We start from the raw sequence: 27,144 nt of genomic DNA on the forward strand, positions 1-27,144 counted from the left end.
CAAGGACTGGAAGCATTTTTAAGGAAAGTGTGGTGAATGCGCAGCTTTTTATTTCTACATATATATATATATATATATATATATCCCTGTCAGGGACAAATGCAGCATTGTCATGGTGGGCGTTATTCACAAACGGACTTAAAATGCATCTGAAAAAAGTTGCTTCTCTGTGATCTATGTGATGCAAATCTTGAGCAGTGCCTCCCTTTCCTTGGCTGCGCCTCTCTTCCCTTGTTGTACCTGGCTGTGATGAGACTGGCTTACAACTGGAGGTGTGGCTTCAGTGTCATTATAGAAAATGCTAAAATCTCAGTACAGTACAGTACACAGTGGAACCATATTACAGTAAATAGCCAGATAGAGGAGACAATAAGTTCCCAAGTGGAATGGTGCATCTGCAATGCTTAATGAGGCACACACAAACAGGGCCGGTGCTAGGGTGTGTGGTCTCACAAGAAAAGGGCTTGGCCACACAATAGTACCCCCATTTCAAATTACTCCACACAGTAGGACAATCTTATTCACATTACACCGCACGCAGTAGCGCTGCTTATACGTATAGTGCCCCCAGTAGTAGCGCCGATTACACACATAGTGCACCCAGTAGTAGCGTTGCTTACGCACATAGTGCCCCAGTAGTAGCGCTGCATACATGCATAGTGCCCCCAGTAGTAGCACTGCTTGCACTCATAGTGCCCCCAGCAGTAGCGCCACTTATACGCATAGTGCCTGCGGGAGTAGTGCCACTTATACACAGAGCCCCCAGTAGTTGTGCTGTTTATTCACAGTGCCCCCAGTAGTTGTGCTGCTTATACACAGTGACCCCAGTAGTTGTGCTGCTTATACACAGTGACCCCAGTAGTAGGGCCCAGGCTTGGACTGGCCCACGGGACCACAGGGAAAGCCCCGGTGGGCCCCACTGCACGAGGGTCCACCTCCTCCTCCTCTAGGAATCAGTTTCCATACTCTGCAGTTGAATTATACATTATACTGCATGAACTAGCAGTGTTTACTAATTATATTTATCATGAGACCAAAACCAATGGTTAGACATACCTTTGTGGTGGTCTAGAGAGTGACCACCCCCCTACACATGGGTCCCTACAACTGCATTCCCTCAGTGGGCCCTTCATGCCCCAGTCCGACACTGGTAGCGCCACTTAGGCATATAGTGCCCCTAGTAGTAGTTATACACAATACCCTCAATAGTAATGTTACGTATACACATAATCCCCCCCAAACACACACACACACACACACACACACACACACACACACACACACACACACACACACACACACACACACACTTTCTCTCACTCACTCACTCACTCACTCACTCACTCACTCACTCACTCACTCCCTCCACTTACCCAACTCTGTCTGGCCTGAGCAGGAGCAGCATCGTCCTCCTCTTCACAGTTCACACACAGCAGCCTGGTCCATGTAGCTCTGCCCCATGTAGCTCCGTCCCCTACATCCGATTTAGCTCCGCCCTTTTCTCATCAACAACACTGCTGCTTTGAAGTTTGACAGGGAGATGGGGACGGACTCTTCAAGCTGTCTGTAGTGTGACAAGCGCAGCGGCAGCCGCAGCAGCAGCAGGGACCTCAGCACAGGGATGCAGAGCAGGGAGAGCGCCTCTCCAGCCTGGCACCTCCCTGCTTTGCATCCCTTTGCTGAGCGGGTAGCGCCAGGCCTGCACACAAATATAAATTGTAATAGTTTTTTTATGACAACACCATAGAAAATATGTGCCGGCTTTCCCATCCTGCAATTGAGTCTGATCGACTCTTTTAAAACGAGTATTGTAAGATTACTTTTAAAACATTGCTACATCAGTTTTAGAGACTGTGCATAAATGGGCATATTTTTACCATATGCAACCAATTGCACGCAGTCATCCCTATCGGCTTTACACTTACACCATGGTCAGTCGATACAGACTTTTTGGCGGTCATGCTTGTCTTAACTTCAGACTTTGTGCCAAAAACACGTGCATAATGTATCTTCATTTTGACCTCACATCCATTACAGAACCATTCATACCCACGTCCCGGGATTTCACACACATTTCTGCCCCAAACCAAACCACACAGACTCAAGTCAGACTCCAGACAGAAAAAAAGATGCATTTGGATTTCAAAAAGACAGCATGTGTGTGGCAAAAGAAACACCCCCCCCCCCAAAAAAAAAAAAAAACCCCACAAGTTTAGACTGATAATGACTGAATAAGGGCCAATGTCTGTCTAGAACATGGGTCTTCAACCTGCGACCCTCCAGCTGCTGTGGAACTACATATCCCAGCATGCCCTGCCTCAGTTTTAGCATACCTTAATAGCAAAACTGTGGCAGGGCATGCTGGGATGTGTAGTTTCACAGCAGCTGGAGGGCCACAGGATGAAGACCCATGGTCTAGAACATTGCTATAGAATCTGTGGAGTAGACCGTTTTACAAATACAGTATTTGTCAGGGAAGATAACCTTTAACGCTTTTTTCTTTCTTTCTGTATTTAAATAACACATGGTTTCACTGTTATATCTATTTCTACACTCAATATTAGTTTTAGCTTTGGAGATCTAATCAAGAGCAGTAACTTAAATGCACTGAGTGGTCAGCTTATTGTAGAAAATCACTTTGTATCTGCATGAAAGCTGTTAAGGGCCCTACACACTGGCAGATAAAATGCACGATATGAACGTTCTCGTTCATTAATGAACAAGATATCGTTCATATCGTGCAGTGTGTAGGCACCAACGATGAACGATGTGCGGCCCCGCGCTCGTTAATCGTTGGTGCCCCATCGCTTATGCATGCAGGACAATATTGACGAGATTGTCCATATTAGCCTGCACTGCTATGGAGCCGGGTGACGGGGGGAGTGACGAAACTTCACTCTCCCGTCACCTCCCCCCTGCCGCCGGGTCGCCCGTCGGCTGTATCCGCCGTCGGGCAGCTCGGTGGCGGATCTGCCAGTGTGTGGGGCCCATTAGTCAGCTACCTAGGGATTCTGCATGTGTCTTTGTAAGTGGTATGACAGTGATCTCCAGAAGCCCCGGCCTCAGTATATCTGGAACAGCACATGACAGGGTCATGTGTGTATGAAGGATGACGTGCAACCAAAGTAATATCAAGCTAATGGTAGACCTGTGGTCAGCAGTTGATGAGAGCAGACAACGCAATAGATTAGCAAATTATTTTAGTTTCTGTACAGCTTTATTCCCTTCACAAGCATTTAATCAACATACCATTACTATTTCAGCTCTGATTCCATTGGTATGTGGCTGCTATTCTTGTACCCTGAATGAATTCCTTCTCTGCCACCATGTGATCGGGGGAGGGGGGGGGGGGGATTTATCAAATCTTGGAGAGACATAAAGTGAATGGAGATAAAGTACCAACCAATCAGCTCCCCCTATATTTTTAAATACAGTACTTATTACACTGGTGATGATATATACACTGTGGATGCTGTCAATTTACCTACAATCAAAATCTCGATGGTCAAAATCCCGACAACCATTAACCTATGGTCAAAATCCCGACAAGGTAAAAAATCCCGGCAGGGTCAAAATACCGACATTTAAACTACCGACAAGGTCAAAATACCGTCATTTAAAATGTCGACAGGTCAAAAAGTCGACATGAGTTTTTCATTGAAACTGACTTGTTCATACTTTATCATCCCAGTGGACCTGGAAGCATGTCGAGTGCAGTGAGCCATGCGAGGGAACGTGGTACACTTATACAGTGTCAAAGTCGAACTATGTCGACATACACCCCCCAAAAAAGCAATGAAAAACTTGTGTTGACTTTTTGACATGTCAACATTTTAAATGTTGGTATTTTGACCTTGTCGGTATTTTGACCGTCTATCAATTGTTGACGGTATTTTGACCATCGGGATTTTGATTGCAGGTATTTTATACTAAACCCATGCAGATTGTGAACTTTTGTAAAAAATCCAAAATGGATATCAAATGTATGCTAAGTAATAGGTAAGGCCGGTGCTCCTCTCCTGTTCTGGACAGAGCGCTAGGACTGCTAACCTGACACCTCTGATAGTTATAGGTCAGCGTGAAGTGGAGACTCTGAAGTTTTAATTTTTCAGTTGCAGATTTTGGCCTCTGAACTTAAGACAGGTTTCACGGAGGCCATGCAGGAGTTGTCCCGTATACAACATGGAGAATACGCCCTGGAGGAGAAGGTCAAGAGCTGTCGCTGTACTATGGAAGAGAAGGTGACGGAGATGAAAAATTCACTCAACAATTTAAAGGTAATATATTTTACACTGCCTTTAGGAATTTTTTTTATTTTTTTTGCTAATAATTTCAGTTAGTCATTCCATGTGTACAATAAAATACAAGTCGGGTCACCCAGGGGAGATTACATAAAAGTTAGAAGCAGGGTCAAATAGTCACCTTTTTAATTGAGAGAAATCACAAATGTATCTTGTTTGTACGTCATGATGTTCAGTCATGCTATGGGGGTAATTCAGACCTGTTCGTAGCAGCAAACTTGTAAGCAGTTGGGCAAAACCATGTGCACTGCAGGTGGGGCAGATATAACATTTGCAGAGAGAGTTAGATTTGGGTGGGTTATTTTGTTTCTGTGCAGAGTAAATACTGTCTGCTTTATTTTTACACTGCAATTTAGATTTCAGTTTGAAAACACCTTACTCAAATCCAACTCTCTCTGCACATGTTATATCTGCCCCCCCTGCAGTCCACGTGGTTTTGCCCAACTGCTAACAAATTTTCTGCTACGATCAGGTCTGCATTACCCCCTATGAGAGACAGACAACATAAAGGAGTATGTGTTCTGGAGCCGGAATTCTTGGAACGTGGGACTTCTAGTTATGGTTTTTGTGCAGTGGGGAACCCCTGGATCTAGGGGTCCGTGTCTACTGCGCACCCAGCACCTGTTTATTCATTACATATACTATATGTCAATGATGCAATGCTGGAGTTTGGGGCCCCCATCTCAGATGTGGTGCCACCGCTGCTGCTGAAGGGAGTGTGGCCACATCATGTAGGCAGTCATGCCAATGGGGTGTGTATTGGGGAGCTAGTACTTAAAACCCAGGTCTGGGCTGTTGGGCAGGCCAGGTGGGTGCCCGGTTTCACCCCTCCTCCTCCACAGTGTAGCAGCACCTATCAAGTATTTAAGAAAATAGCTAGTATGCCTTGCCATTTTGCCCTAATATCGCATTTCCCATAGGAAGAGGTCAACACCGCCATGGCAATGATTCATACCATAATTGCTAAACAGGAGGAGATGCAGCAGAAGATTGAACAGCTCCAGCAAGAGAAGAGGAGAGAATCCCGCAAAGTAAAAAACAAGTGAGGGTCTCTTTGCTAGAATTTAATCAGATACATATGACAGATTACACTGACAAATAGTTCTTGTCATTGTTTTTTATTAACGCCTGTAGAACAACTCAGTATTTGCCAATGCTACATAACAAACAACTGAACAACAGGGGCATCTTAGTTGAATCAATTTTTGTCTTATGAGTGAGGAAAGGGCTAAACTTCTGGCCTGGGGTACACATAATAGGATTAATGAAGTTTGTCTCCTACAGTGGATTTAGGACAGGGTCATCCAATAGATGGCGCTCTAATGCATTTAGGTGGCCCTCGGCCCAATTTCCAAGACACTTCCACCACATTATTCTGCTCCTTCCCGTCAGCATTTATCTACTTTTTGTGTAAAAAAAATAAAAAATAAAAATATATATAAAGTAAGAGGAAGCAATTGGGATGTCGCTAATCCTGAGAGTATTTTAAACTAATTATGAAAAATGTGCATTATTCCTCATAATCAGGTCACCCTGTCTCTAATTAGAAGTAATTCATACCATAGGCATGAGAGCATTTGATTGAAGGAAGATGGGAATTATAAACTAATTATAAACTAAAACTTTTAAATTTCTAAAGTGTCTTACATATTTTTTCTATACGTTCTATCTATACAAAGCTGTTGCAGGGGAAACAGCGGCAATTTTTGCACTAGAACCATAGGGCTCATTAACAGTGAGATACAAGCAGACTCATTGCCTTATGGTCTGTCATGTAGACATCTATGGTCAGGCACAAGTGTACCTGTGGAAAAGGTGTCAGAGCCAGACAGGTTCTGACCTCCCAGTAATAGATAAGGCTGGTATGTGAATATATAGAAACATAGAAACATAGAATTTGACGGCAGATAAGAACCACTTGGCCCATCTAGTCTGCCCCTTTTACTTTTTATCCTCTAGGTAATCTCAACCCTTTTTGAACCTTAATTCTTTGTAAGGATATTCATATGCCTATCCCGAGCATGTTTAAATTGATCTACAGTCTTAGCCTCTACCACCTCTGATGGGAGGCTATTCCACTTATCCACTACCCTTACTGTAAAGTAGAGATGAGCGCCGGAAATTTTTCGGGTTTTGTGTTTTGGTTTTGGGTTCGGTTCCGCGGCCGTGTTTTGGGTTCGACCGCGTTTTGGCAAAACCTCACCAAATTTTTTTTGTCGGATTCGGGTGTGTTTTGGATTCGGGTGTTTTTTTCAAAAAACACTAAAAAACAGCTTAAATCATATAATTTGGGGGTCATTTTGATCCCAAAGTATTATTAACCTCAAAAACCATAATTTACACTCATTTTCAGTCTATTCTGAATACCTCACACCTCACAATATTATTTTTAGTCCTAAAATTTGCACCTAGGTCGCTGGATGACTAAGCTAAGCGACCCTAGTGGCCAACACAAACACCGGGCCCATCTAGGAGTGTCACTGCAGTGTCACGCAGGATGTCCCTTCCAAAAAACCCTCCCCAAACAGCACATGACGCAAAGAAAAAAAGAGGCGCAATGAGGTAGCTGTGTGAGTAAGATAAGCGACCCTAGTGGCCGACACAAACACCGGGCCCATCTAGGAGTGCCACTGCAGTGTCACGCAGGATGTCCCTTCCAAAAAACCCTCCCCAAACAGCACATGAAGCAAAGAAAAAAAGAGGCGCAATGAGGTAGCTGTGTGAGTAAGATAAGCGACCCTAGTGGCCGACACAAACACCGGGCCCATCTAGGAGTGTCACTGCAGTGTCACGCAGAATGTCCCTTCCAAAAAACCCTCCCCAAACAGCACATGACGCAAAGAAAAAAAGAGGCGCAATGAGGTAGCTGTGTGAGTAAGATAAGCGACCCTAGTGGCCGACACAAACACCGGGCCCATCTAGGAGTGTCACTGCAGTGTCACGCAGGATGTCCCTTCCAAAAAACCCTCCCCAAACAGCACATGACGCAAAGAAAAAAAGAGGCGCAATGAGGTAGCTGTGTGAGTAAGATAAGCGACCCTAGTGGCCGACACAAACACCGGGCCCATCTAGGAGTGTCACTGCAGTGTCACGCAGGATGTCCCTTCCAAAAAACCCTCCCCAAACAGCACATGACGCAAAGAAAAAAAGAGGCGCAATGAGGTAGCTGTGTGAGTAAGATAAGCGACCCTAGTGGCCGACACAAACACCGGGCCCATCTAGGAGTGTCACTGCAGTGTCACGCAGGATGTCCCTTCCAAAAAACCCTCCCCAAACAGCACATGACGCAAAGAAAAAAAGAGGCGCAATGAGGTAGCTGTGTGAGTAAGATAAGCGACCCTAGTGGCCGACACAAACACCGGGCCCATCTAGGAGTGGCACTGCAGTGTCACGCAGGATGGCCCTTCCAAAAAACCCTCCCCAAACAGCACATGACGCAAAGAAAAATTAAAGAAAAAAGAGGTGCAAGATGGAATTGTCCTTGGGCCCTCCCACCCACCCTTATGTTGTATAAACAGGACATGCACACTTTAACCAACCCATCATTTCAGTGACAGGGTCTGCCACACGACTGTGACTGATATGACGGGTTGGTTTGGACCCCCACCAAAAAAGAAGCAATTAATCTCTCCTTGCACAAACTGGCTCTACAGAGGCAAGATGTCCACCTCATCATTATCCTCCGATATATCACCGTGTACATCCCCCTCCTCACAGATTATCAATTCGTCCCCACTGGAATCCACCATCTCAGCTCCCTGTGTACTTTGTGGAGGCAATTGCTGCTGGTCAATGTCTCCGCGGAGGAATTGATTATAATTCATTTTAATGAACATCATCTTCTCCACATTTTCTGGATGTAACCTCGTACGCCGATTGCTGACAAGGTGAGCGGCGGCACTAAACACTCTTTCGGAGTACACACTTGTGGGAGGGCAACTTAGGTAGAATAAAGCCAGTTTGTGCAAGGGCCTCCAAATTGCCTCTTTTTCCTGCCAGTATAAGTACGGACTGTGTGACGTGCCTACTTGGATGCGGTCACTCATATAATCCTCCACCATTCTTTCAATGTTGAGAGAATCATATGCAGTGACAGTAGATGACATGTCCGTAATCGTTGTCAGGTCCTTCAGTCCGGACCAGATGTCAGCATCAGCAGTCGCTCCAGACTGCCCTGCATCACCGCCAGCGGGTGGGCTCGGAATTCTGAGCCTTTTCCTCGCACCCCCAGTTGCGGGAGAATGTGAAGGAGGAGATGTTGACAGGTCGCGTTCCGCTTGACTTGACAATTTTGTCACCAGCAGGTCTTTCAACCCCAGCAGACCTGTGTCTGCCGGAAAGAGAGATCCAAGGTAGGCTTTAAATCTAGGATCGAGCACGGTGGCCAAAATGTAGTGCTCTGATTTCAACAGATTGACCACCCGTGAATCCTTGTTAAGCGAATTAAGGGCTCCATCCACAAGTCCCACATGCCTAGCGGAATCGCTCCGTGTTAGCTCCTCCTTCAATGTCTCCAGCTTCTTCTGCAAAAGCCTGATGAGGGGAATGACCTGACTCAGGCTGGCAGTGTCTGAACTGACTTCACGTGTGGCAAGTTCAAAGGGCATCAGAACCTTGCACAACGTTGAAATCATTCTCCACTGCGCTTGAGACAGGTGCATTCCACCTCCTATATCGTGCTCAATTGTATAGGCTTGAATGGCCTTTTGCTGCTCCTCCAACCTCTGAAGCATATAGAGGGTTGAATTCCACCTCGTTACCACTTCTTGCTTCAGATGATGGCAGGGCAGGTTCAGTAGTTTTTGGTGGTGCTCCAGTCTTCTGTACGTGGTGCCTGTACGCCGAAAGTGTCCCGCAATTCTTCTGGCCACCGACAGCATCTCTTGCACGCCCCTGTCGTTTTTAAAAAAATTCTGCACCACCAAATTCAAGGTATGTGCAAAACATGGGACGTGCTGGAATTTGCCCATATTTAATGCACACACAATATTGCTGGCGTTGTCCGATGCCACAAATCCACAGGAGAGTCCAATTGGGGTAAGCCATTCCGCGAAGATCTTCCTCAGTTGCCGTAAGAGGTTTTCAGCTGTGTGCGTATTCTGGAAACCGGTGATACAAAGCGTAGCCTGCCTAGGAAAGAGTTGGCGTTTGCGAGATGCTGCTACTGGTGCCGCCGCTGCTGTTCTTGCGGCGGGAGTCCATACATCTACCCAGTGGGCTGTCACAGTCATATAGTCCTGACCCTGCCCTGCTCCACTTGTCCACATGTCCGTGGTTAAGTGGACATTGGGTACAACTGCATTTTTTAGGACACTGGTGAGTCTTTTTCTGACGTCCGTGTACATTCTCGGTATCGCCTGCCTAGAGAAGTGGAACCTAGATGGTATTTGGTAACGGGGGCACACTGCCTCAATAAATTGTCTAGTTCCCTGTGAACTAACGGCGGATACCGGACGCACGTCTAACACCAACATAGTTGTCAAGGCCTCAGTTATCCGCTTTGCAGCAGGATGACTGCTGTGATATTTCATCTTCCTCGCAAAGGACTGTTGAACAGTCAATTGCTTACTGGAAGTAGTACAAGTGGGCTTACGACTTCCCCTCTGGGATGACCATCGACTCCCAGCAGCAACAACAGCAGCGCCAGCAGCAGTAGGCGTTACACGCAAGGATGCATCGGAGGAATCCCAGGCAGGAGAGGACTCGTCAGAATTGCCAGTGACATGGCCTGCAGGACTATTGGCATTCCTGGGGAAGGAGGAAATTGACACTGAGGGAGTTGGTGGGGTGGTTTGCGTGAGCTTGGTTACAAGAGGAAGGGATTTACTGGTCAGTGGACTGCTTCCGCTGTCGCCCAAAGTTTTTGAACTTGTCACTGACTTATTATGAATGCGCTGCAGGTGACGTATAAGGGAGGATGTTCCGAGGTGGTTAACGTCCTTACCCCTACTTATTACAGCTTGACAAAGGCAACACACGGCTTGACACCTGTTGTCCGCATTTCTGTTGAAATACTTCCACACCGAAGAGCTGATTTTTTTGGTATTTTCACCAGGCATGTCAGTGGCCATATTCCTCCCACGGACAACAGGTGTCTCCCCGGGTGCCTGACTTAAACAAACCACCTCACCATCAGAATCCTCCTGGTCAATTTCCTCCCCAGCGCCAGCAACACCCATATCCCCCTCATCCTGGTGTACTTCAACACTGACATCTTCAATCTGACTATCAGGAACTGGACTGCGGGTGCTCCTTCCAGCACTTGCAGGGGGCGTGCAAATGGTGGAAGGCGCATGCTCTTCACGTCCAGTGTTGGGAAGGTCAGGCATCGCAACCGACACAATTGGACTCTCCTTGTGGATTTGGGATTTCGAAGAACGCACAGTTCTTTGCGGTGCTTTTGCCAGCTTGAGTCTTTTCAGTTTTCTAGCGAGAGGCTGAGTGCTTCCATCCTCATGTGAAGCTGAACCACTAGCCATGAACATAGGCCAGGGCCTCAGCCGTTCCTTGCCACTCCGTGTGGTAAATGGCATATTGGCAAGTTTACGCTTCTCCGACGACAATTTTATTTTAGGTTTTGGAGTCCTTTTTTACTGATATTTGGTGTTTTGGATTTGACATGCTCTGTACTATGACATTGGGCATCGGCCTTGGCAGACGACGTTGCTGGCATTTCATCGTCTCGGCCATGACTAGTGGCAGCAGCTTCAGCACGAGGTGGAAGTGGATCTTGATCTTTCCCTAATTTTGGAACCTCAACATTTTTGTTCTCCATATTTTAATAGGCACAACTAAAAGGCACCTCAGGTAAACAATGGAGATGGATGGATACTAGTATACAATTATGGATGGACTGCCGAGTGCCGACACAGAGGTAGCTACAGCCGTGGACTACCGTACTGTACTGTGTCTGCTGCTAATATAGACTGGTTGATAATGAGATGTAGTATGTATAAAGAAGAAAGAAAAAAAAAACCACGGGTAGGTGGTATACAATTATGGATGGACTGCCGAGTGCCGACACAGAGGTAGCTACAGCCGTGGACTACCGTACTGTACTGTGTCTGCTGCTAATATAGACTGGATGATAATGAGATGTAGTATGTATAAAGAAGAAAGAAAAAAAAAACCACGGGTAGGTGGTATACAATTATGGATGGACTGCCGAGTGCCGACACAGAGGTAGCTACAGCCGTGGACTACCGTACTGTACTGTGTCTGCTGCTAATATAGACTGGTTGATAATGAGATGTAGTATGTATAAAGAAGAAAGAAAAGAAAAACCATGGGTAGGTGGTATACAATTATGGATGGACTGCCGAGTGCCGACACAGAGGTAGCTACAGCCGTGAACTACCGTACTGTGTCTGCTGCTAATATAGACTGGTTGATAATGAGATGTAGTATGTATAAAGAAGAAAGAAAAAAAAAACACGGGTAGGTGGTATACAATTATGGATGGACTGCCGAGTGCTGACACAGAGGTAGCTACAGCCGTGGACTACCGTACTGTACTGTGTCTGCTGCTAATATAGACTGGTTGATAATGAGATGTAGTATGTATAAAGAAGAAAGAAAAAAAAAACCACGGGTAGGTGGTATACAATTATGGATGGACTGCCGAGTGCCGACACAGAGATAGCTACAGCCGTGGACTACCGTACTGTACTGTGTCTGCTGCTAATATAGACTGGATGATAATGAGATGTAGTATGTATAAAGAAGAAAGAAACAAAAACCACGGGTAGGTGGTATAAAATTATGGATGGACTGCCGAGTGCCGACACAGAGGTAGCTACAGCCGTGAACTACCGTACTGTGTCTGCTGCTAATATAGACTGGTTGATAATGAGATGTAGTATGTATAAAGAAGAAAGAAAAAAAAAACCACGGGTAGGTGGTATACAATTATGGATGGACTGCCGAGTGCCGACACAGAGGTAGCTACAGCCGTGGACTACCGTACTGTACTGTGTCTGCTGCTAATATAGACTGGATGATAATGAGATGTAGTATGTATAAAGAAGAAAGAAAAATAAAAACCACGGGTAGGTGGTATACAATTATGGATGGACTGCCGAGTGCCGACACAGAGGTAGCTACAGCCGTGAACTACCGTACTGTGTCTGCTGCTAATATAGACTGGTTGATAATGAGATGTAGTATGTATAAAGAAGAAAGAAAGAAAAAACCACGGGTAGGTGGTATACAATTATGGATGGACTGCCGAGTGCCGACGCAGAGGTAGCTACAGCCGTGGACTACCGTACTGTACTGTGTCTGCTGCTAATATAGAGTGGTTGATAATGAGATGTAGTATGTATAAAGAAGAAAGAAAAAAAAACCACGGGTAGGTGGTATACAATTATGGATGGACTGCCGAGTGCCGACACAGAGATAGCTACAGCCGTGGACTACCGTACTGTACTGTGTCTGCTGCTAATATAGACTGGATGATAATGAGATGTAGTATGTATAAAGAAGAAAGAAAAATAAAAACCACGGGTAGGTGGTATACAATTATGGATGGACTGCCGAGTGCCGACACAGAGGTAGCTACAGCCGTGAACTACCGTACTGTGTCTGCTGCTAATATAGACTGGTTGATAATGAGATGTAGTATGTATAAAGAAGAAAGAAAAAAAAAACCACGGGTAGGTGGTATACAATTATGGATGGACTGCCGAGTGCCGACACAGAGATAGCTACAGCCGTGGACTACCGTACTGTACTGTGTCTGCTGCTAATATAGACTGGATGATAATGAGATGTAGTATGTATAAAGAAGAAAGAAACAAAAACCACGGGTAGGTGGTATAAAATTATGGATGGACTGCCGAGTGCCGACACAGAGGTAGCTACAGCCGTGAACTACCGTACTGTGTCTGCTGCTAATATAGACTGGTTGATAATGAGATGTAGTATGTATAAAGAAGAAAGAAAAAAAAAACCACGGGTAGGTGGTATACAATTATGGATGGACTGCCGAGTGCCGACACAGAGGTAGCTACAGCCGTGGACTACCGTACTGTACTGTGTCTGCTGCTAATATAGACTGGATGATAATGAGATGTAGTATGTATAAAGAAGAAAGAAAAATAAAAACCACGGGTAGGTGGTATACAATTATGGATGGACTGCCGAGTGCCGACACAGAGGTAGCTACAGCCGTGAACTACCGTACTGTGTCTGCTGCTAATATAGACTGGTTGATAATGAGATGTAGTATGTATAAAGAAGAAAGAAAGAAAAAACCACGGGTAGGTGGTATACAATTATGGATGGACTGCCGAGTGCCGACGCAGAGGTAGCTACAGCCGTGGACTACCGTACTGTACTGTGTCTGCTGCTAATATAGAGTGGTTGATAATGAGATGTAGTATGTATAAAGAAGAAAGAAAAAAAAACCACGGGTAGGTGGTATACAATTATGGATGGACTGCCGAGTGCCGACACAGAGATAGCTACAGCCGTGGACTACCGTACTGTACTGTGTCTGCTGCTAATATAGACTGGATGATAATGAGATGTAGTATGTATAAAGAAGAAAGAAAAATAAAAACCACGGGTAGGTGGTATACAATTATGGATGGACTGCCGAGTGCCGACACAGAGGTAGCTACAGCCGTGAACTACCGTACTGTGTCTGCTGCTAATATAGACTGGTTGATAATGAGATGTAGTATGTATAAAGAAGAAAGAAAAAAAAAACCACGGGTAGGTGGTATACAATTATGGATGGACTGCCGAGTGCCGACACAGAGGTAGCTACAGCCGTGGACTACCGTACTGTACTGTGTCTGCTGCTAATATAGACTGGATGATAATGAGATGTAGTATGTATAAAGAAGAAAGAAAAATAAAAACCACGGGTAGGTGGTATACAATTATGGATGGACTGCCGAGTGCCGACACAGAGGTAGCTACAGCCGTGAACTACCGTACTGTGTCTGCTGCTAATATAGACTGGTTGATAATGAGATGTAGTATGTATAAAGAAGAAAGAAAAAAAAAACCACGGGTAGGTGGTATACAATTATGGATGGACTGCCGAGTGCCGACACAGAGGTAGCTACAGCCGTGGACTACCGTACTGTACTGTGTCTGCTGCTAATATAGACTGGATGATAATGAGATGTAGTATGTATAAAGAAGAAAGAAAAAAAAAACCACGGGTAGGTGGTATACAATTATGGATGGACTGCCGAGTGCCGACACAGAGGTAGCTACAGCCGTGAACTACCGTACTGTGTCTGCTGCTAGTATAGACTGGATGATAAATAATGATATAAAAAATATATATATATCACTACTGCAGCCGGACAGGTATATATTATATAATGACGGACCTGCTGGACACTGTCTGTCAGCAGAATGAGTTTTTTTATTTTTATAGAATAAAAAAACGCCACACAAGTCACACGACGAGTGTACTTTTTCAGGCAGACATTCAATCACAATATACTATACTGGTGGTCAGTGTGGTCAGGTCACTGGTCACAGTGGTCAGTGGTCAGTCACACTGGCAGTGGCACTCTGGCAGCAAAAGTGTGCACTGTTTAATATGTACTCCTGGCTCCTGCTATAACCTATAACTGCTGCCCAGTCTCCCCCACAATTAAGCTGTGTGAGCACAGTCAGATATTATACATAGATGATGCAGCACACTGGGCTGAGCACAGATATGGTATGTGAGTGTGACTGAGTCACTGTGTATCGTTTTTTTCAGGCAGAGAACAAGAACAGAACGGATTATTAAATAATAATAAATTATAAAACTGCACTGGTGGTCAGGTCACTGGTCATCAGTCACTAGTATAACTCCTCCTAAGCTCCAGTAAGTAAATGAAGTGTCTCACTCTCACTCTCCTATCTATTTTAATTTCTAAACGGAGAGGACGCCAGCCACGTCCTCTCCCTATCAATCTCAATGCACGTGTGAAAATGGCCGCGACGCGCGGCTCCTTATATAGAATCCGAGTCTCGCGATAGAATCCGAGCCTCGCGAGAATCCGACAGCGTGATGATGACGTTCGGGCGCGCTCGGGTTAACCGAGCAAGGCGGGAAGATCCGAGTCGCTCGGACCCGTGTAAAAAAACATGAAGTTCGGGCGGGTTCGGATTCAGAGAAACCGAACCCGCTCATCTCTACTGTGAAGTCAGTTTTCCTTAAATTTCCCCTGAACCTGCCTCCCTCCAGTTTCAGTGTATGTCCTCGAGTTCTAATACTTCTCTTCCTTTGAAGAATGTTTCCCTCCTGAACTTTGTTAAAACCTTTGGTATATTTGAACGTTTCTATCATGTCTCCCCTTTCCCTTCTCTCCTCCATACTATATATGTTAATAAACCCACTATCGGGGTATTTTTCGTGTTACCCCCTTTACCTGTATTTAATCACAACTACCTATTATAACTTAACAACTAAAATAAAGACACAGACACAGTCAAATTTATTATTGACAGGTACTATTTAAAAAAATTTCTTTAAATGGTGGCGGCACTAAAGAACGAACAGGGAAAACAAACACACACACAAAACCAAGCGTTGGTGTTCAACTCTCCACTCCACAACCCACCCGTTCAGGTGGTGTAACCATTTCCCGTACAGGACAATTGGTTTACGCCATACCCCACTGCAAGGAGAGCGCACCCACTAAAGCCTAAAAACTTAACAACCAACCGTTCTTTACCGCCACATACTGAACCAACTAACCAACCACACAAACTGGGTGGGAAAAAACAGGAACCAAGAGGCAGATAATCTACCTCAGCCTAGTTTCAAACAAACTCTCCTCCCCACTTGACCCCATTGGCTGACCCCTAATCATGCCATAACAAACAAAAACAATCATAACACATCCTTAAAGTGGCAACCCTCAAAACCCCTTGTGGTTTAATATGACCTCAGTGCTTACATATATATATTCAGCTTTCGGTCGGACTAAACCCACTATCGGGGTATTTTTCATGTTACCCCCTTTACCTGTATTTAATCAAACTACCTATTATAACTTAACAACTAAAATAAAGACACAGACAACAGTGCTGGCTTTTAAAATCTTTGTCAAATTTATTATTGACAGGTACTATTTTTAATTTTTTCTTTAAATGGTGGCGGCACTAAAGAATGAACAGGGAAAACAAACTCACACACAATACCAAGCGTTGGTGTTCAACTCTCCACTCCACAACCCACCCGTTCAGGTGGTGTAACCATTTACCGTCCAGGACAATTGGTTTACGCCATACCCCACTGCAAGGAGAGCGCACCCACGAAAGCCTAAAAACTTAACAACCAACCGTTCTTTACCGCCAAAGCCAGGCCTACGCCGCAGCACCGTCACCAAACAATCTCTAAAGAAACTCCCTTAACCAGCAGAACAAATCCTCCACGAAAATGGCCATACCTTCAGCGCTAAGGTGAACCCCATCCGACTGGTAAAGGTGTGCATCCTGGAATCTAATCAAACCATGCTCCACCACTCCGCCATCATTCTCCAACAGATAACGAGCCACTGCGATATTTACCTTTTTCCGAGCCACATCCAACCGAGCACCAGACCTAGCATTTCGCCAAACACGCCTAGGGACCAAAGAAGACCAAACCATTTTACACTCAGGCAAAGCCTCAGCAATCACATGCAAGTCCCTGATGATAACCGAACGCAACTCCAGAGCTGTCAGCTCACCATTGTCATTGCCCCCTAAGTGTAACATCAAAACCTTCGGCAATCCATAACACCGTACAGCCTCCACAAGGCGAGCCCGGAGCGAGCCCCAGCGCATCCCTTGAAAACCTAACCACCGAATCAGTGGAGCATGTTCAAAATAATCGGCATCCACAGCAGCTGGGCAACGAGCCGCCCAAAAGATATAAGAATGCCCTAGCACCCACACCAGCTTGCAGTCAGGTCCACCTGAAACACGTTAAAATTCAGTCAGCACATGAAGGATAGATATATATGTGAACAACAAAACCAACAAAGATCCACCTCCATACAACACAACACAGCAACAAACGAGGGACAGTAGGGGAAGACAAACGTAGCCGACCGGACCTTGAGGCGAAAACACTCAACTCCCGGAATAGCTAACATTACTAACGCCATATAATCATAATTGGAGTGCCAATTGGACCCCCGGGGGAAGTGAAATTCCTCAAAAACTACCGCAGTATGTCGGCGAGTGGTTAGTCCTCCAGTCAGCTATGTTTGTTGACAAAAAACAAATAAACTCGGACGTATATATGACCGAAACGCGTTAGAGCGCCACTGACCCAGAGACTGAATCTCAGCATCGGAATGTCCTGCGACAGCCGCAGATGTTGCAGCCCCGATACGAAATGAATGCGTCCCGAACTCTTCCGAGGATAGGCCCAATGCAGCCAGACCACGCTTCAAGACATGACAAAACTGGTATTTTGTAACCGGGATCCCATCTGCATGCATCAACCATGCCCCAGACAGGTCAGGCCGCACCTACAGGAAGGCCTGAGCCAGCGTCACAGGACACACCCTATCGTCTGAGCACGGCCGAAGCGATAGCCTACGCCCTCTACCAACCTGGTCAGTCTTGGAACGCCACAGGTGACATAAAAGAACCTCAGGTTGAACTATTTATGTCCTCACAAGAGAGGGGAGATTCAACCCGTTTGGAAGGAGCAACAAGCTCACAAACCCGGAATGCTCCATGGAACGCCATGGAAAAACTTAAACGGAACAATAAACTTTCGTATGAAGAGTAACATATCTCTGAAACCGAATCCAAAAGACGGGGCAAAAGCAAATTGTCAATTGGTCGTCTGCAACCAACCGACGGGGGAATTGACCTGTACCAACCCCTCAATGCCCTTGACACCAGAAAGGACCTTGAGGGATCAGGCCTATCGTACAGTGATGAGAAATAAGAAACGCCTGCTAGAATACGCCTCACTACGGCAACCAAACGCCCTTGAGTGTAAAGGCTCCATACGAAAGCCAGCATAGTCTTACGTACGCCCTTACCTGCCTGAGCCGCAGATTTACGGAAAAGCTCCCATTTAAGGCAACTCGCTTGATAGCAGCGCAATGTTCTTGGTGCAATCGCACGGGTTGCTAATTCCTCCATGCCAGCCTGATCACCTGCCAAACATAAAGAGGACATGGGTCACCCACTAACTCCACCTGAGGAGCCAGTGCACGAAACCTAGGCCAATCAATTCTAGAAAGCGTGTCCGCAATTACATTTTGAATCCCAGGCACATGTTTTGCTACAAACTGAATGTTAAGGATAAGGCAGCGAAGGACCAGCCTGGACAGCAAACTAACAACCGGCAGAGAGGAGCAACTCTGACGATTGATCACCTGCACAACTCCAAGGTTGTCACACCAAAAAACAATGCTAGAGTTGCTCAAACGGTCCCCCCACAACTCCAATGCCACCACTATGGGAAACAGTTCAAGCAACAGCATGTTCCTTGTCAACCCCTCCCGAATCCAGTCGGCCGGCCAAGGTGCGGCACACCAAGAACCGTTGAGAAAAGCCCCAAAGCCGGACGCCCCCGCAGCATCAGTAAAGAGTTGAAGTTGCAAGTTGCTGCAGGCGGGAGCTGGCCAAATAGTACGCCATTGAACTGGGAAAGAAAGACATCCCAAATCCTTAAATCCCGCTTTACCTCAGCTGACAACCTTACAAAATGGTGCGGGAGCGCAATGCCGGATGTGGAGCGCTCCAGTTTCCTGCAAAACACCCTACCCATGGGCACCACCCGGCAAGCGAAGAGAAGTTGGCCTAGCATGGACTGTATCTAACACAGCTTGAGCTTACCAACTGACAGTGCCACTGTAATAGCCTCACGCAACTTATCTATCTTCTCGCGAGGAAGACGACAGCAGCCAGCTAGGGTATCAATCTCGATACCCAAAAAGGACAGCCTCATCACTGGCCCTTCGGTCTTATCGCGTGCCACCAGGACCCCAAAAAATGCAAAGAGCGCCTGTACCAAAAACAGGAGCTCACCGCAACGGGGCGAATCTGCCGGCCCAATGCACAGGAAATCATCAAGATAGTGAACCACCCCACGTTCCCCGGTGCCAGCCATCACGCACCAGTGTAGAAAAGTGCTAAAACGTTAGAAAAAGGCGCACGGGATAGAACAGTCCATGGGCAAGCACTTGTCAACGTAGAAACCGCTAGACAAGCGAAAGCCCATAAACCGAAATGACTCAGGATGTAGCGGCAGCAGGCGAAAGGCAGATTCCACATCAATCTTGGCCAACAAGGATCCCTGACCAGAAGCTCTAACCAGATCCAATGCCTGATCGAACAACTGATATCGCACCCGACACAATTCTGCAGGAATGGCATCGTTTACCAAGGATCCCCATGGGTAAGACAAATGCTGTATCAGCTGATATTTACCTGGTTCCTTCTTGGGGACAACACCCACCAGAGACAGAACCAGGTCCGCCAAAGGGGGTGATGGAAAAGGTCCAGCCATTTGGCCCAACGTGACCTCCATTCGCACCCTCTCCAACACCACCTGCGGCAATTCCCTTGCAGATTTCAAATTTTTTGGTAACCCCACCGTGACAGCCCCAAAAATTGGCAACCGAAAACTGTCTCGAAAACCTGAATACAGAAACTCAGTCTCAGCCCTGTTGGGATACATCCTCAACCAATGCTCCATCCGGCTGAGTCGGATTGGAGATGCGGCCTTACTTAGACCCGCCCCCTGTGGACGGTCGGGCGGTGGCAGGCCCTGCTTTTGCGCGCAGGCAGTCTTTAGCGGGGTGTGAACCTCCGCAGCGGAGGCAAGCATGCCTAAATCTACAACGGGTTCCTGCCGGACAGCTGGAATTGTTGAAGGCATAACACTTACCCGGATTTGGCGATGGAGGAGCCCCTCGAAAGGGAGGTTGCGGACGCAGCGGCGTGGGGACTGCCTGGGCAGAAGTTGACCATGGGAGCTCCAGCCACACCTCAACATCTTTACATCCAAAGTCAATAACAGAGGTACCCGACTGCTTGCGCCAGAATTCCTCATCATACGTCCGCCAAGAATTATCACTATCAGAGCGGAACATGGATGTATCAAATGGAGATACTTGATGACATTCATGTGCTCCTGAGGCCTGGTCTCCATATAACATGCAGCGAACATGAAAAACCCAGCCTGCCATCTGTGATATGAACAATAAGTATCTTCGCCGACGCCACCTCGCCGCTTTGCTGCCCTAAGCGCTTTCTTATTCTTAGCTGTCAGCGCAAACAAATTAACGTGCTTCCCCTCTTTAATTCTATTGCGAATACTACGGCGCAACCCCTGAAGCACCGCTGTATTGTCGCAATGGACTACCTCCCCTCGTGGGAACACCGGTGACCCAGAACTGCTTTCACTGGAGGAGCGGGACCTCCTAGCCCTACGTCTAGAATGGCGACGGCTGCGCCTTGACCGTTTTGCACCCTTCCCTTCTGAGCTATCCGAACTGGAACTAGAGGAAGAAGACGACGATACTGCCCGCTTTCTGGATCACTTGGCAGGCGCAGAAGACCCACCTGAAGGACCTGCAACCGCATCATCTCCTGCCCCACGACCGAAGCGGCTTGCGCCTCCACCACGACATCCGGGGTAGCACCTGAGGAGACATCCGGAAAAGGAGCGGACAACGAGGCATCGAAAGAGACAGTGGGAGCAGAAGTCCTGGTATCAAGTTGGGCGGAAGAAAGGGGCGTCTGAACCCCCAACGCAGCAAGCACCTGACCAGCAAGGGTACCTAGCTGTTCTTGTCCATGCGCCATCTGCAAAGATGTAGTATCTGGACCAGATTGCCCAGCTGCCGCGCCAGTTGCCTGCGAAGGTAACCCCGCCAACAATGGGGCCAAAATTTCCGCCAGCGACACCAACTTTTGGACCGCCTCCAACGCTTCGGAATGGTCAGGGGTAGCATTTGCCGATGCGGTAGTGACGGTGACAGGGAGCGCTGGTGTGACCGCAGGGGTGGAGCACCTCTGAGGAATTAAACGGGAGCGCTGTAGCCATACCCGCTTAGCCCTGCGCAATGGAGACAGCACCCGAGGCAGAGCTAAAGATGGTGCTGTGCCTACGCAGCCCTCCCGGACCCCCATAACCTGGGTCCGTGGTGACTGCTCGACCCTGTCCACCATGACTGATGTACTCGGGAGCCCAGGTGCCAGTCCTAGAACGGCAGTACGGTGGAACGCAGTTGAAGACACCACATCCGTAGTCCCAACCGCCGCTCCACCCTGTGAATGCCCCCCATGACTCACCACCTCGCTATACAGTGGGACGCTAGCGGCAGCCCCTACTACCCTACTGGACCCGTCAGCCCCCTGTACCAGGCTGTGGCCACCTGCTGCCCCCTGATTGTCCCCCTGCACTGGAGGCTTATCATAATTAGCCCTAATACCTCTCCCCCGCCTGCCCCCCCCCCCATTCTGTGGCACCACAGGAGAGGGAGAAGCCTGCCCTGCCTGTCCCCTGCGATGGCAAGCAGCCACAGCCTCCCCCTCCTGCATGCCAGTGAAACTGCGACACGGAGCTAAGCCCCGCCCCCCCCTACTGCACAGATCTCGGGAGGGTGGACGCCCGCGTCCTGATCCCCTGGCAGCGGCCGCCGCTGAGGAGATCCTGTGTAGCTTGCGCTGCTGCCTGGACCCGGCGGCCGCGGTGCTCGGCCATACGGGCGAAGCACTTACATTAGCCGCAGGGGCAGCCCGGTGAGCATGGGAGCACGAACGCCTGCGCCCAGACCCCTCAGCAGCACCCCCGCCAACCGCCACCGCCGGGGAGAGCACCACTCAACCGCGCTACCGCCGGGCTCAGACCTGCATGCGAGGTGGGTAGCAGTGCCGAAGCCAGCAGCCGTAGCCGGGAGAAGTACCCGGTGAAGGCTGCTCGCTTCACAGGAACTGGCGGCAGGGGCTGTAGGCAGACGAGGCCGCACGGGCTCGGATACCAGAGCCGCCTGGCGACCGCTGCAGGTAACTGCCTGGGAGCCAGCAGCTGCCTGGCCCCCAATAGTATAAGCATCAATAAAGCGGGCGGGGGGGAGTGGGGGGGGGGAAGAGAAGCGCTGGGGGTGAGACATCATGAGAGGGAGAGGAACAAGGAAAGAATAGAGATGATATATATTAGTGATGTGCACCGGAAATTTTTCGGGTTTTGTGTTTTGGTTTTGGATTCGGTTCCGCGGCCGTGCTTTGGATTCGGACGCGTTTTGGCAAAACCTCCCTGAAAATTTTTTGTCGGATTCCGGTGTTTTTTTACAAAAACCCCTCAAAAACAGCTTAAATCATAGAATTTGGGGGTCATTTTGATCCCATCGTATTATTAACCTCAATAACCATAATTTCCACTCATTTCCAGTCTATTCTGAACACCTCACACCTCACAATATTATTTTTAGTCCTAAAATTTGCACCGAGGTCGCTGGATGACTAAGCTAAGCGACCCAAGTGGCCGACACAAACACCTGGCCCATCTAGGAGTGGCACTGCAGTGTCAGACAGGATGGCAGATTTAAAAAATAGTCCCCAAACAGCACATGATGCAAAGAAAAAAAGAGGTGCACCAAGGTCGCTGGATGGCTAAGCTAAGCGACCCAAGTGGCAGACACAAACACCTGGCCCATCTAGGAGTGGCACTGCAGTGTCAGACAGGATGGCACTTCAAAAAATAGTCCCCAAACAGCAGATTCAACCCATTTGGAAGGAGCAACAAGCTCACAAACCCGGAATGCTCCATGGAACGCCATGGAAAAACTTAAACGGAACAATAAACTTTCGTATGAAGAGTAACATATCTCTGAAACCGAATCCAAAAGAGGGGGCAAAAGCAAATTGTCAATTGGTCGTCTGCAACCTACCGACGGGGGAATTGACCTGTACCAACCCCTCAATGCCCTTGACACCAGAAAGGACCTTGAGGGATCAGGCCTATCGTACAGTGATGAGAAATAAGAAACGCCTGCTAGAATACGCCTCACTACGGCAACCAAACGCCCTTGAGTGTAAAGGCTCCATACGAAAGCCAGCATAGTCTTACGTACACCCTTACCTGCCTGAGCCGCAGATTTACGGAAAAGCTCCCATTTAAGGCAACCTGCTCGATAGCAGCGCAATGTTCTTGGTGCAATCGCACGGGTTGCTAATTCCTCCATGCCAGCCTGATCACCTGCCAAACATAAAGAGGACATGGGTCACCCACTAACTCCACCTGAGGAGCCAGTGCACGAAACCTAGGCCAATCAATTCTAGAAAGCGTGTCCGCAATTACATTTTGAATCCCAGGCACATGTTTTGCTACAAACTGAATGTTAAGGATAAGGCAGCGAAGGACCAGCCTGGACAGCAAACTAACAACCGGCAGAGAGGAGCAACTCTGACGATTGATCACCTGCACAACTCCAAGGTTGTCACACCAAAGAACAATGCTAGAGTTGCTCAAACGGTCCCCCCACAACTCCAATGCCACCACTATGGGAAACAGTTCAAGCAACAGCATGTTCCTTGTCAACCCCTCCCGAATCCAGTCGGCCGGCCAAGGTGCGGCACACCAAGAACCGTTGAGAAAAGCCCCAAAGCCGGACGCCCCTGCAGCATCAGTAAAGAGTTGAAGTTGCAAGTTGCTGCAGGCGGGAGCTGGCCAAATAGTACGCCATTGAACTGGGAAAGAAAGACATCCCAAATCCTTAAATCCCGCTTTACCTCAGCTGACAACCTTACAAAATGGTGCGGGAGCGCAATGCCGGATGTGGAGCGCTCCAGTTTCCTGCAAAACACCCTACCCATGGGCACCACCCGGCAAGCGAAGAGAAGTTGGCCTAGCATGGACTGTATCTAACACAGCTTGAGCTTACCAACTGACAGCGCCACTGTAATAGCCTCACGCAACTTATCTATCTTCTCGCGAGGAAGACGACAGCAGCCAGCTAGGGTATCAATCTCGATACCCAAAAAGGACAGCCTCGTCACTGGCCCTTCGGTCTTATCGCGTGCCACCGGGACCCCAAAAAATGCAAAGCGCGCCTGTACCAAAAACAGGAGCTCACCGCAACGGGGCGAATCTGCCGGCCCAATGCACAGGAAATCATCAAGATAGTGAGCCACCCCACGTTCCCCGTGCCAGCCATCACGCACCAGTGTAGAAAAGTGCTAAAACGTTAGAAAAAGGCGCACGGGATAGAACAGCCCATGGGCAAGCACTTGTCAACGTAGAAACCGCTAGACAAGCGAAAGCCCATAAACAGAAATGACTCAGAATGTAGCGGCAGCAGGCGAAAGGCAGATTCCACATCAATCTTGGCCAACAAGGATCCCTGACCAGAAGCTCTAACCAGATCCAATGCCTGATCGAACGACTGATATCGCACCCGACACAATTCTGCAGGAATGGCATCGTTTACCAAGGATCCTCATGGGTAAGACAAATGCTGTATCAGCTGATATTTACCTGGTTCCTTCTTGGGGACAACACCCACCAGAGACAGAACCAGGTCCGCCAAAGGGGGTGATGGAAAAGGTCCAGCCATTTGGCCCAACGTGACCTCCTTTCACACCCTCTCCAACACCACCTGCGGCAATTCCCTTGCAGATTTCAAATTTTTTGGTAACCCCACCGGGACCGCCCCAAAAATTGGCAACCGAAAACCGTCTCGAAAACCTGAATACAGAAACTCAGTCTCAGCCCTGTTGGGATACATCCTCAACCAATGCTCCATCCGGCTGAGTCGGATTGGAGATGCGGCCTTACTTAGACCCGCCCCCTGTGGACGGTCGGGCGGTGGCAGGCCCTGCTTTTGCGCGCAGGCAGTCTTTAGCGGGGTGTGAACCTCTGCAGCGGAGGCAAGCATGCCTAAATCTACAACGGGTTCCTGCCGGACAGCTGGAATTGTTGAAGGCATAACACTTACCCGGATTTGGCGATGGAGGAGCCCCTCGAAAGGGAGGTTGCGGACGCAGCGGCGCGGGGACTGCCTGGGCAGAAGTTGACCATGGGAGCTCCAGCCACACCTCAACATCTTTACATCCAAAGTCAATAACAGAGGTACCCGACTGCTTGCGCCAGAATTCCTCATCATACGTCCGCCAAGAATTATCACTATCAGAGCGGAACATGGAATGTATCAAATGGAGATACTTGATGACATTCATGTGCTCCTGAGGCCTGGTCTCCATATAACATGCAGCGAACATGAAAAACCCAGCCTGCCATCTGTGATATGAACAATAAGTATCTTCGCCCACGCCACCTCGCCGCTTTGCTGCCCTAAGCGCTTTCTTATTCTTAGCTGTCAGCGCAAACAAATTAACGTGCTTCCCCTCTTTAATTCTATTGCGAATACTACGGCGCAACCCCCGAAGCACCGCCGTATTGTCGCAATGGACTACCTCCCCTCGCGGGAACACCGGTGACCCAGAACTGCTTTCACTGGAGGAGCGGGACCTCCTAGCCCTACGTCTAGAATGGCGACGGCTGCGCCTTGACCGTTTTACACCCTTCCCTTCTGAGCTATCCGAACTGGAACTAGAGGAAGAAGACGACGATACTGCCCGCTTTCTGGATCACTTGGCAGGCGCAGAAGACCCACCTGAAGGACCTACAACCACATCATCTCCTGCCCCACGACCTGAAGCGGTTTGCGCCTCCACGACGACATCCGGGGTAGCACCTGAGGAGACATCCAGAAAAGGAGCGGACAACGAGGCATCGAAAGAGACAGTGGGAGCAGAAGTCCTGGTATCAAGTTGGGCGGAAGAAAGGGGCGTCTGAACCCCCAACGCAGCAAGCACCTGACCAGCAAGGGTACCTAGCTGTTCTTGTCCATGCGCCATCTGCAAAGATGTAGTATCTGGACCAGATTGCCCATGCATGCCTAAATCTACAACGGGTTCCTGCCGGACAGCTGGAATTGTTGAAGGCATAACACTTACCCGGATTTGGCGATGGAGGAGCCCCTCGAAAGGGAGGTTGCAGACGCAGTGGCGCGGGTACTGCCTGGGCAGAAGTTGACCTTCCCTTCTGAGCTATCCGAACTGGAACTAGAGGAAGAAGATGACGATACTGCCCGCTTTCTGGATCACTTGGCAGGCGCAGAAGACCCACCTGAAGGACCTACAACCGCATCATCTCCTGCCCCACGACCTGAAGCGGTTTGCGCCTCCACCACGACATCCGGGGTAGCACCTGAGGAGACATCCAGAAAAGGAGCGGACAACGAGGCATCGAAAGAGACAGTGGGGGCAGAAGTCCTGGTATCAAGTTGGGCGGAAGAAAGGGGCGTCTGAACCCCCAACGTAGCAAGCACCTGACCAGCAAGGGTACCTAGCTGTTCTTGTCCATGCGCCATCTGCAAAGATGTAGTATCTGGACCAGACTGCCCAGCTGCCGCGCCAGCTGCCTGCGAAGGTAACCCCGCCAACAATGGGGCCAAAACTTCCGCCAGCGACACCAACTTTTGGACCGCCTCCAACGCATTGAAATGGTCAGGGGTAGCATTTGCCGATGCGGTAGTGACGGTGACAGGGAGCGCTGGTGTGACCGCAGGGGTGGAGCACCTCTGAGGAATTAAACGGGAGCGCTGTAGCCATACCCGCTTAGCCCTGCGCAATGGAGACAGCACCCGAGGCAGAGCTAAAGATGGTGCTGTGCCTACGCAGCCCTCCCGGACCCCCATAACCTGGGTCCGTGGTGACTGCTCGACCCTGTCCACCATGACTGATGTACTCGGGAGCCCAGGTGCCAGTCCTAGAACGGCAGTACGGTGGAACGTAGTTGAAGACACCACATCCGTAGTCCCAACCGCCGATCCACCCTGTGAATGCCCCCCATGACTCACCACCT

General features: G+C 48.4%; 1 protein-coding gene across 1 annotated transcript in view; it reads left to right on the plus strand.

Annotated features, from left to right (window-relative positions):
* Positions 1 to 27,144, plus strand: part of ARHGEF33 (Rho guanine nucleotide exchange factor 33) — a 154,026-nt gene that overhangs the window by 10,830 nt on the left and 116,052 nt on the right. The window contains exons 3-4 of the mRNA XM_063919379.1: positions 4,113 to 4,277; positions 5,222 to 5,343. Of these exons, the coding sequence (XP_063775449.1) occupies positions 4,113 to 4,277; positions 5,222 to 5,343 (287 nt within the window). The remainder of the gene's footprint in view (positions 1 to 4,112; positions 4,278 to 5,221; positions 5,344 to 27,144) is intronic.

The sequence above is a fragment of the Pseudophryne corroboree genome, chromosome 4 (genome assembly GCF_028390025.1).
Source record: "Pseudophryne corroboree isolate aPseCor3 chromosome 4, aPseCor3.hap2, whole genome shotgun sequence".
In the NCBI taxonomy this organism is placed as follows: Eukaryota; Metazoa; Chordata; class Amphibia; order Anura; family Myobatrachidae; genus Pseudophryne; species Pseudophryne corroboree.